General features: G+C 37.2%; 2 protein-coding genes across 2 annotated transcripts; one reads left to right on the top strand and one right to left on the bottom strand.

Annotated features, from left to right (window-relative positions):
* Positions 1 to 1825: 1825 nt before the first annotated feature.
* On the bottom strand, positions 1826 to 3345 carry LHCA6 (PSI type II chlorophyll a/b-binding protein (Lhca2*1)). Its single transcript, XM_048084085.2, has 4 exons — positions 3215 to 3345; positions 2988 to 3143; positions 2309 to 2861; positions 1826 to 2076 (listed from the first exon to the last, which is right to left on the bottom strand). Exons 1-4 carry the CDS (start codon positions 3259 to 3261, stop codon positions 2056 to 2058), a joined length of 777 nt encoding a protein of 258 aa, XP_047940042.1. The 5' UTR covers positions 3262 to 3345; the 3' UTR covers positions 1826 to 2055.
* A 5808-nt stretch (positions 3346 to 9153) lies between these two features.
* On the top strand, positions 9154 to 9911 carry LOC125187437 (protein TIFY 11c-like). Its single transcript, XM_048084031.2, has 2 exons — positions 9154 to 9381; positions 9475 to 9911. The coding sequence occupies exons 1-2, from the start codon at positions 9243 to 9245 to the stop codon at positions 9768 to 9770; spliced, it is 435 nt and encodes a 144-aa protein (XP_047939988.1). The 5' UTR covers positions 9154 to 9242; the 3' UTR covers positions 9771 to 9911.
* The last annotated feature ends 1014 nt before the right edge of the window (positions 9912 to 10925 follow it).

A 10925-nucleotide genomic window follows, 5' to 3' on the forward strand; every position in this document is an offset into this window, starting at 1 on the left:
TTCTTTACATTATGCCTTTATTACTCATAAAATTTGAAAAACTTTTAGGTTTTGGTGCAATGTAAATCCAAAGATAGGTATTTTTCTCAAAAAAAAAATGAAATTGGTTTTTGAGTACTATTGAAGCTAATTACCTATCGCATTTAGGTTTTAGTATATCCTTGGAGATGGTCTTAGGAGTTGTTATGGAGATAAGTTTTGCATGGAGAAACTTATTCCTGGATAGATTTAAATCTTACAAAAGGCTCTTCATCTCTACTAATAAAGATGGAATATACAACTAAGAAATGAAAACACATGCTAGAAAATTAATGACTAGTGTCATAATTAGCCAACCTACTAATGACACTCTAAAATTGCACATTAACTATAACAAGGATGGACCTAGCATAGGTCAAGCCGCCGTTTCAGCAGGGCTTGGCCAGCACCAAACCAGTATTCCACCATGGTTGTCCATGAAGTGTGTGTGTGTGTCTGTGAGATAATTGAAATGGAAATACACAATGAAGAAGAAGAGAAATGGAGAGGTTTTAGTGGGAGATGTGAAAACCTACTTAAAAAAAAAATACTAGTAAAGCTATAGCCTAGAAGATGTCAAATCGTATATAGACAGCTAGCTACAACATTATCAATCCTACAAATTTTCCTACTATTTTATTCTATTCACCGGTCACCATTTTCTATTATACTCTCCATTTTATTTAACAATCCAAATTTTATTAAATATAACTACATAAATGTTGCTTTCCCCTTTAATTAAACAATCAATTATTTAGGTAAAGTAAATTAAGGCTGAATATTTATTTATTTATTCAATTTAGGATTGAATTTTTATAATCACGATACTGATTTGTGATTTTTTAATTAATTCTACTTTTGGGAATAGAAAGAAATGTAGTGATTTATAATTTGTACTGGAGTAGTATTTCATTTTCAAAATTGAGATTTATTGAAATTTTTGTTTATTACTATCTAGCATCTCATAAAAATTGTAAGCACATTATCTATAAAAATGAATTATTATTATTATTTTAAATTTCAGCATCGGCTTCTTAATGTTTCTGGTTCCGTCCCTGAACTACAACCACATATTACACCGGCACTGTGCAGAACAAGGGTGGAGTCAGGTCAAGAGGGATCGGCCCGACCCTACCACCGTTCTGAAATGCTGCCGGAAATTCCCTTTCATGGCATTTGACCCCACAATGCCCGCGCTTCCGCCCCCACCCCACACAGAGAGAGGAAGTGGATGCTAAACAATATGATGAGAAGGCATGAGTTGAGTGTGTGAGAATTGGCTAAGCGGTAAAGAGGTTAATGTCTGAGGCTAAAGGTCGTGGAGTCACCTTTAAATTTAAATTCATTTACCTATAAAAAAGAGAGAGAAGGTGTGCTTTGAAAGAGGAGAAATATGATATTGTACTGTCACATTAAACGTTCCATTTTAGTCGGTGTAAATTTTAAAAAATTGTTAGACTTTGTTAAGAAAAGTAGGAAGAAAAAGTTAATGGAATGCATGTCTTACTTTTATATTTCCTCTCGTCCCATAAAAAAAGGACTTTGGAGATGGCACGGATTTTAATGCCCATAGTCGTTCTTACCACTGAACTTCTCCGTTTCATATCTGGATGTCATGTTAATTTGTGAGTTTAATTTGGCTTCAACAATCGAGATAAATGTAGCAAGAAACTGTATTGAAAGGATGCTCGAATATTTGAGTAAAGAAGCTACATCTATTTATATAGACCAAGAAGATCTATATTAATATTAATATGAATCATCACAGAGCCGATTTCTAACTGATCTTGAAAGAGCTGGCCTACGCTTGAATTCCAATGGTAACTTTTGTTATACCAATTCATCTGCTGATTTAAAAGGATACGAACCAACAGACATGTAGTAGTACTATTTCTCTTTTATGTAACAAACTTACAATTAACTTTGAAACATGCCAATTGATCCTAACAATTGGAGATGAGATTCTTTTTCAATATTGCCTAGATGATTCCACTTGTACATTTAATCATCCGAATCCAAAATCACAATCTTCCCTTTTCATGAGTGTGTGGTGAAAGCCTGTCAAAAACACATAAAAAAAATCACTGAAAAGTTCATGTAGTAAGATATACTCCCTCTATCCCTATAAATATGAAACATTTAATTTTAAACATGAGATTTTATGCCGTGTTATTTTGTGAGTTAATGAATAGAGAGTAAAGTCAAACAAAGAAACTAAAAAGTAAAGTTGGTGTTGTTTCTATTGTAGGAAACGTTTCATTTTTTATGAGACAGATGGAGAAGATGTTACCGAGAAAATGTTGCAGTGGCCGGGATCGGCGAGGTGGGCCATCAAATTGTCAATGGGGCCTTGACCGGTGTAAATCGCTTGGAAGCAGAAGCCAACAAAAGCAAGCATAGCAAGCCTCCCATTCTTGATCTCCTTAGTCCTGAGCACCATCACCGGCTCGGGCGAGCCCCGGCCCCACATCAAGGGGTCAAACCACAGCCCGCCTGGGTATCCGACGTCAGGCTTGGGCTTAGTCTTGTGGAGGAAGGTGGGCTCAATATCGACGCAGCCCGGGTTGAGCATGTCGGCCCAGCGGCGGCCCTCGGCCCAGCCCATGAGCGCCAGCTGCATCACCAGCAACGTGGTCGGGTCGGCGAAGTATTCCCTCTCGCCGGCGTCGTACCACGAGAAGTTTTCGATGAATCCCAGCCCTTCCAGCCACTCCGGGATCAGGATCCCGGCCACGGCCAGCATCGCCCACCGCGCGTGCATCAGCTCCGCCTGCGCGAACCACTTCAGCAGCTCCGGGTCGGATCCTAACCCGAGCGGGTCGAACCCGAAATCTCCAGGAAGACTGTAAAAGTGAAAAATTCGATCAGATTTAACCATAACAACTAGCAAAACACAAAACACTGATCAGTCCGTTGGATCTTGTGATCTAACAGTTAGATTAATGTCACACGTGTACATAAATATACACCTTCCGTCGAGCCATTCGGGGGGAGAACTGCCGGGGAACCAGATTGGCCTGTCGGGGGGAAGCGGCTGGCAGACGCTGGACGGGCCTTTAGTCGCATTGAGCCGGGTAGGCGGCAATGTAGCTGTCTTTCCGGGGAGAGATGGGGAGGTTTTCGGTCTGTCATATCATAAGATTATTTCATGTTAGGGTGAAGTTCAATAATAAGAAGAATGTAATGTAACGGTGACCTGGTGGAGAAGCCGGAAAATACAGCGGCGGAGGTGGCAAGAGCCATGGTTGGTGATGATGAAGATGGGTTAGGCTTGTTATCCACACAAAGGTGTGGCCGATAGGCGATAGGATGCCATCATATTCGTAATATATTTCTACGTTTGGATTAGTTGGGCCTAACTGGGCTGGGCTTGGTTGTCCATTGGACGATGGATGACTTAGTTTGATACTCCATTTCAATAAAATAATCCAATTAGATACCAGAGTAGGGATGCATAACTAAAACAGATTATCCACCTGTGTTAGAGCAACTCCAAGGGAAGAGGTAAATGAAAAGGTAAATAATGATAACCGCCAAATTTACCTTTTTTTTTTATAGAAAAACACTCTCCAAGGGAGGAGGTAAAATACCTTTTCCCATATTGAGGAGGTATCTTTACCTCTCCATAGAAGAGAAGGTAAAATAGAAAAAATTGATTTTGAGATTGGCGGGAGAGAGAAGCGGCAAAATCTCAACAATATACCTATTTACCTTTTCAATATACCTTTTATTCTTGGAGTTGATTGCTTTTTGAGAAGGTATATTACACTTTTTGAGAAGGTATAAACATGATATACCCTTTTCATTTACCTTCTCCCCTTGGAGTTGCTCTTACTGAGCTGGCTTAATGAGTGCCATATAACTTATACTATCATTTTTCTTTTTAGTTTGTCTCATGTCACATTATCTTTTTTTAAAAGAAATTTCTCTCACATTAATATAAATATTATATTTTCTTTTTCCACTTAACATACAAAATAAAATCTTATAAAATTTCGTGCCGTCCCACGAGTGTGACATCTTTTGTGAGACGGATGGAGTACTATATAAAACTAGGGTAATGATAAAATGTCAATTTATATACTCCCTCCGTTTCTTCATAGTTGAGTCATTTTTTCATTTTGGGATGTTCCTTCATAGTTGAGTCATTTCCATATATGATAACTTTTTTATCTTTCTTACTTTACTCTCTCTTACATTATTCTCTCTACTTTATTCACCTTATGCTTTATTGACTAAAGTCCATTTTTTACGACATGTGTAGTCAGACATCATTCCACTCCTAGACATCTTCTGCACTCCATTCGATAACTCACATATTTTAACTTTTCTTGTGTTCGCCTTTTTGTTGTTTATCTCCCTTCGTTCTTCAAATGTTTTTTGCCTTGCTCCTTTTGGACGACCTGGAAGTTTGATGATTTCAGGTGGGACGACATCAGGCTTTGTCGTCTTAGGCCATAAGTCAGGACCTACAAAGGCATAAAACACAACATATTTACTTGATTAAAGAGTGGTTTTTGGTCGAGGACAACTGAGATTTTGTACCTTCAACCAGATAAATAATAGGTTGGTAAACCTTTCGAAAGCTTTCTTTTGAGTAACAAGTATCCACAAATTGATCCACCGTCTCACATGCCGTCTCTATGGCTGCAATTGCGTGATTACACGGGATCCCTGTGAGCATCCATCTCCTGCAACTACATGTTCTATCCCTCAAGTCAACCACAAATTGTTCATTCCACTTCGTATTCACTTGGTAAATCCAATCTCCAGCCTCCCGCACCATGCATTCGCCGGTCTTCTCTTTTAGTTTCTCAATTTTCTTCCTTATCTTCGGACCAAAACAGTCTTGTATCCTTGAAGCAAACTTCCTTCTTGTTGTGAATCTATCCATCATGTACATTCTTATGCACTCCAACATCCCATACAATGGCTTCTCTCGAGCAAATAGCAACACCCTATTTAAGCATTCAGAAATATTGTTCACGAGGATGTCACATTTCGCGTGATACTCAAAGAAAGCTCGACTCCAATTCTTCTTGTTGGTGTGTTCAATCAACCACTTGTATGCTCCCTCATTCATGTTCTTAATTTGTTCCATTTTTTTCTCGAAGCCGTGAATGTTACTTGATCTTGCTGCCTCCCAAACCTTATCTTTTAATTCGCTGCCAGGAAATTGTTTTTTAAGGTTGTTGTGCATATGCCACACACACATTCGGTGTTCCGCATGCTCACAACAATTCTTAATTGCATTGATAAGTCCCTATGAAAAGAAAATTAGGATATTTATCAATATGATCTTAAATATACCAACTATACAACATAATATAAATAACAGTCATACCTTTTGTCTATCTGAGATAAAAGTCCACTTGCTGGAATCAATTATCTCCAAATCCTTTACCAAAAGCCTCACAAACCAACTCCATGTATATGTATTCTCAATCTGTACAACGGCAAATGCAATGGGAAATATTTGGTCATTTGGGTCCAAACCAGTGGCTGTCAAGAGAATACCCTTTGCTTGTCCCTTGAGATGACACCCATCAAGTCCAACAATGCGTCTACAATGAAGTTTGAATGATGTCTTACATGCTTCATATGCTATATAGATAGCCTTGAATTTTTGATTTCCGTCATCCAGTGGTTGGGTAGCTAACACCACAGTACTGCCCGGGTTTGACCTTAACAATTCTGCTTTGTAGTCATGCAATCTTTTGTATTGATGTATCAAATCAGCTTCAATCAAAGAACGTGCATGTTTGATAGCACGTTTCGCCTTTCCTGAAGTGATTGTGATTCTCATGTCTTGATGCACCTTCTCAATGAATTGCCCAATGCTCATCCCAGGAAAAATGCGAATGTCTTCTTTATATTTTTTGCTAAGATATTTGGAATTAGCACATCCATGGTTTGAAGAAGATCCACCACAAATGTGTTTATCCCTAAGACGTGCAACTTGCCAGTAACCATATGTATTCCTATTTCTGATTGAAACATACCATGGACATGCAACCCTATTCTTACCATGGAGCACAGATTTGCAAATTGCGATGCAACGTGCATTATCATTTTTCTTAAAACGTAATTTTTTACCCATCTTCACTCCTTGATGGCGAATCAGTTCGGTGAAATCTTGCTTTGAAGTAAATCGCAAACCAATTTCCCACTTGACATCATTGAGATCAATCGCGGGATTGTATCTTCGAGTTTTCACTCTATCGTCACCTTCTAAATCTTCCCCAGAACTTGGTGAATCGCTAGGAAGGTTCTCACTTGAACTTGAATCGCCTTTAATTTCATCACATTTCCTTGTTTCCATCTCACTTACAAGCTTCTTCCAAGATTCCACCTGACTCTTCATTATTTCATCTTCATCATCATCAGTTAGATCATAATCACTATCTACAAATGGACGTTTTTCACTAGTATTCTTCTTTGTAGTAGCAACTGACTTCTTCTCTTTCACTTGTTTTTCATGTTCTTCGTCACCACTAGCCATATCATCTTCACCATCATTCACTTCCAATTCAATTTCCTCTTCACCATCAGTCACTTCGACTTCCACTTCAGTTTCTATATCAACAGCAGCAACTTCCTCTTGTGTTAGCTGGCTCACTAGCACGGCACCTTCTGCAACTTCATCACCATCATGTGCTGGTTCAAGTTCATTCACAACATATAAATCAACCACTCCTTCTTTCAGTCCTATTTCTGACATCTCCATAGAAGATTGGTTGTCGAAAAGGCGCACCAACCCTTCATTCATATTCATCTGCGATTTTACAAAATAATACTCCAACCAAGTAGTATCAAGTCCTTTTTTTTCAAGCACGTCATCAACTTCTAGTTTGGACCATTTATCCGGATCACAATTGCTTATACATTCAACTAAACCGTTGTAATGCACCCGAGTTGTGAATTTGCCATCTACATAATACAATGAATTAGTTCCACACAGTATTAAACATATACTCCATCTGTCCCATTAGAAATGCAACGTTTTCCTTTTTGGATTGTCCCACTAAAAATGAAACGTTTCCTAAAATGGAAACATTACTATCTCTACTTTTCCCCCTCTCTCTTACTTTACTCTCTCTTCATTAACTCACAAAACAACACTTGCATAAAATCCTGTGCCGGAAACCAAATGTTTCATATTTATTGGGACGGAGGGAGTACAAAGTAGTCCTAAACATGTAAGTACAATGTACAACTTAGTCCCTTTTGACCTGTCACATAAAAATCCAATAAAATCAACCAACATTCCATGGACTATACACTACTTTCTACTCATTCAAACAAAAAAATTTACAACATCATGTGCACCACTCTTATTTTTCCTAAAAAAATCATATTGGTAAATTCCAAAGAAATAAATAAAGAATTGAAATTAAGTAGAGGTTTTGTTTCAGAAAAGCTACACAAATTTACTTGATAATACTATATTTACAGTAGTATAATAAATCAAATTCTAATATTGAACCCTAACCAATTGAACTGACCTGTGTTCAACGGCTGTAGAAGATTTGGCGAGGGAGGCCAATATCTCGGCGGAGGAGGATTTCGCAGAGCAGAAGGATATCTCGACGGAGGAGGCTTTCGCGGCGGAGAACAATTTCGCGGTGGAGGAGAAGGAATTCGCGGCGGAGGAGAAGGATTTCGCAGAGCAGAAGGATATCTCGAAGTAGGAGGCTTTCGCGGCGGAGAACGATTTTGCGGTGGAGGAGAAGGATTTCGCGGCGGAGGATGAGGTTCAACGCCACCGCTACAGTTAAACCAGCCCTCCATGTTCGACGCCCTGGAGAAGACGATGTGGGGAAGACGATGGTAGAGATTTTTTTAATAGGGTGAAATTTTACTAAGTTAAAATTGGGGAATTTGGGGAAAGTGGGTGTGAATGGATCCGTATACTCTATTTCTTGAAAAACAAATTATCTTTTAATTTATATAATAATTAAGCTAATTAAGTTAATTAGATTATAATTAAATTATTAAGTTGGTCAACCGCTTTGACCGTTAACTTTAACTGAAAAGGATTTTTTTGGACCAAAACAATATGTTTGGGACCAAAAGATCACAAACTTAATGTAAAGGACCAAAAAGAATTTTAGAGCAAATGTAGGGGACCAAAAGTGGACTTTAGTCTACTTTATTTCTCTCTACCTTTTCCTCTCTCTTACTTTTTTATCTATTTATTTAACACACCCAACATTTTTTTCTAAAACTCCGTGCCGAAAAGTTTCATCTCAACTATGAAGAAATGGAGGAAGTATTGTAAAAACTCCAAACTCATCAATACAGTGTCGACACATTGTAAAATTTTTAAGATTTTGATATCAATACATTGTTAACACAACGTCAATCGTTGACAATGTGTTGACATTTTTGGTTGTCGTTATTTTGTCAACTGATGACATTTTTTAACGGTCCAAATCATAATTTAAGTTGGTACAGTATTTAGAGTTTGCATTTGATTACATCCCTGTAAAAGTATGACTCATCTTTCACTATCTTTTTTATTCACTTTCCATTATATATTTTTGAAATTTGTGCTAAGTCAAAGTGAGTTTACTATTTGTGGATGGAGGGAGTACTACATAATTTTGTACTCATTTGATTGCTATAAAGGTTGTCAGCCACTCATCACGCGGGGCTAAACTAGTTTTTAAAACAATAAAAACTTCAAAAAATTAAAATAAATTATCTTATAATATAAAATTTTAAGAAGATCCATTTTACTTAGTGAAAACTATCCATATCCAAATAATAATAGTAGTAGTCCACTAAATAGTAACTCATTTATTTCTATAATAAAATTTCTTAGTCATAAAATGATATAGATTATAAAAATATATTAATATTGGTCGAAATTAAAAAATTCAAGTCGCTGAATCTGCCACAGACTCTAGCTGAGAATGATCTCAATAGTGTAAAAGCAAAAGGGCGAACGCCAAGTTGTAAAGCAACACGGCACATACACCGCTTTTTGAGGGAACGCAAATAACACGTGTGTCAATTCACGCCTCCCTTAACATTATTTTATGCACAAACGCCACATATTCCTCGTGCTCTTTTCCCCTTGCATAATTTAATTATATGGAGCAGTACTATAAATCACCTCACTTTGACCCCATTTCAATCTCACCACATCTCAACATTCTTTCCCCCATTCCAATCTCATCACATCTCAACATTCTTTCCCTCATTTCAGTCTCACAGAAATGGCTTCCGTCGATTCCGGCGGCAGGTCGAATTTCTCGCAGACCTGCAGCCTTTTGAGGCAGTATTTGAAGGAGAAGAATGGCAGCCTTGCCGAGCTCACGCTTGGCTTAACCCCTACCCCTTCCCCCGAAATAAAAGGTACATTCAATTTCTTTCCTTTTCTGCTTAATTAGTTGCTAGATTGATTAGATTTCTCGTTTACTGATCAGAGATGATAAATTTGATCTACAGAGACAATGAATTTTCTATCGGCGATTGAGAATAAAGCGGCGGAGGTGGAGACTGCAGCGATGACGATATTCTACGGCGGCAAGGTCATGGTCTACAATGAGTTTCCAGCGGAGAGAGCTCAGGAGATCTTAGCCCTAGCTAGCACCGCCTCCGCTCAGCCGTCTCTTGATTTACCGATTGCTAGAAAAAACTCATTGGCCAGCTTCTTGGAGAAGAGGCGAGACAGGATCACCGCAAAGGCGCCTTACCCACCAAGGAAGGCAACGCCCTGGCTCGGATTGGCGCCGCGCAACTAGCACTCTAGGACTACAATTTTCATGTTTTTGATGTAGCATATATACATTTTCACGAATTTTGGTTCATCTTTCTTTTTTGAGGCACATCTACCATGTAATTATGGATCAATTTTTTCAATTTACCAATCTGTTTGTGTTTTATTACATGTTCATCATCATTTTTTTATACTATATCTTTATTTTATTTATTGCACTTCGGAGTTATTTAGAACTGTATACTAGGTAAACTTTCTTAATATCATTATAATATAATTATCCACCCACTACATTTATTAGACTGATTGCAATTTATAAACCGACTACTGTTATTTTTTCCTTGTTAAATCCCTCTATGACCTATCTAATTAATTGAATGGAGTGGTTAGCACGCTTTATTTTGGGTGCATAAAAAGGTGCCCGAAGTTACAAGCCTTCTATGTATAGAGATAAAAATAATGAAAGGGTAAATGTAAATATCTCTGATACTACTTCCATTCTTTCCCGGACATAGTGTTTCATTTTTATTTAACACCAATTTTAAAAAGTATAAAGGGAAGTGAGTAATTCCCTGACATAGTGTTTCATTTTTATTTAACACCAATTTTAAAAAGTATAAAGGGAAGTGAGTTAAAAAAGTTGATAGTATATGAGTCTTATTTTTATTAGACTAGTAGTGCATTATTAGAGGGTTAAGCATTTTGACCTTACACGAATTTGAAAAAACATAAAGGAAAGTGAGTTAAAAAAGTTAGTCTAGGTCCTACTTTTATTAGACCAAAAAAGCTAGTACTACATTCTTAAGTCGAGCTACGTTGTTAGATTTTATATTAAACTAATTAGAATAAAAAACTAAATTATTAGCTGAGCTACATTATTAGATGACAAGTGTTTTATGTTTTGATATATTTAGGGTATTAGATGACAAGTGTTTTGTGTTTTGATATATTTAGGGTATGAATCTGAATACATTCCTATATAAGCCCATTTTCTTAAAAAAGTGAATGTCCCACTAGGTGAGATTAGCTTAGGTCTAAATTTATTTTCATATATTAAATAAATATTGATTGAACGTATTATGTTATAATATCATCTTAATATAACTTGAATATCCCATTAAGTGAGCGTAGCTTAGATATAAATTTATTTTCATATATCAAATAAATATTAGTTGAACGT

Source organism: Salvia hispanica, chromosome 5, assembly GCF_029641045.1.
Source record: "Salvia hispanica isolate PSC_SH4W2 chromosome 5, Shi_PSC_v1, whole genome shotgun sequence".
NCBI lineage: Eukaryota > Viridiplantae > Streptophyta > Magnoliopsida > Lamiales > Lamiaceae > Salvia > Salvia hispanica.

Excerpts from the sequence above, each read along its gene's own strand:
- LOC125187437 (XM_048084031.2), top strand. The coding sequence starts at position 9,243 with ATGGCTTCCGTCGATTCCGGCGGCAGGTCGAATTTCTCGCAGACCTGC. Across the intron at positions 9,382-9,474 it reads CCCTTCCCCCGAAATAAAAG|AGACAATGAATTTTCTATCG; the intron begins GTACATTCAATT and ends TTTGATCTACAG.
- LHCA6 (XM_048084085.2), bottom strand. The coding sequence starts at position 3,261 with ATGGCTCTTGCCACCTCCGCCGCTGTATTTTCCGGCTTCTCCACCAG. Across the intron at positions 3,144-3,214 it reads TTTTCCGGCTTCTCCACCAG|ACCGAAAACCTCCCCATCTC; the intron begins GTCACCGTTACA and ends ATGATATGACAG. Across the intron at positions 2,077-2,308 it reads GCCACTGCAACATTTTCTCG|GCTTTCACCACACACTCATG; the intron begins GTAACATCTTCT and ends TGTTTTTGACAG.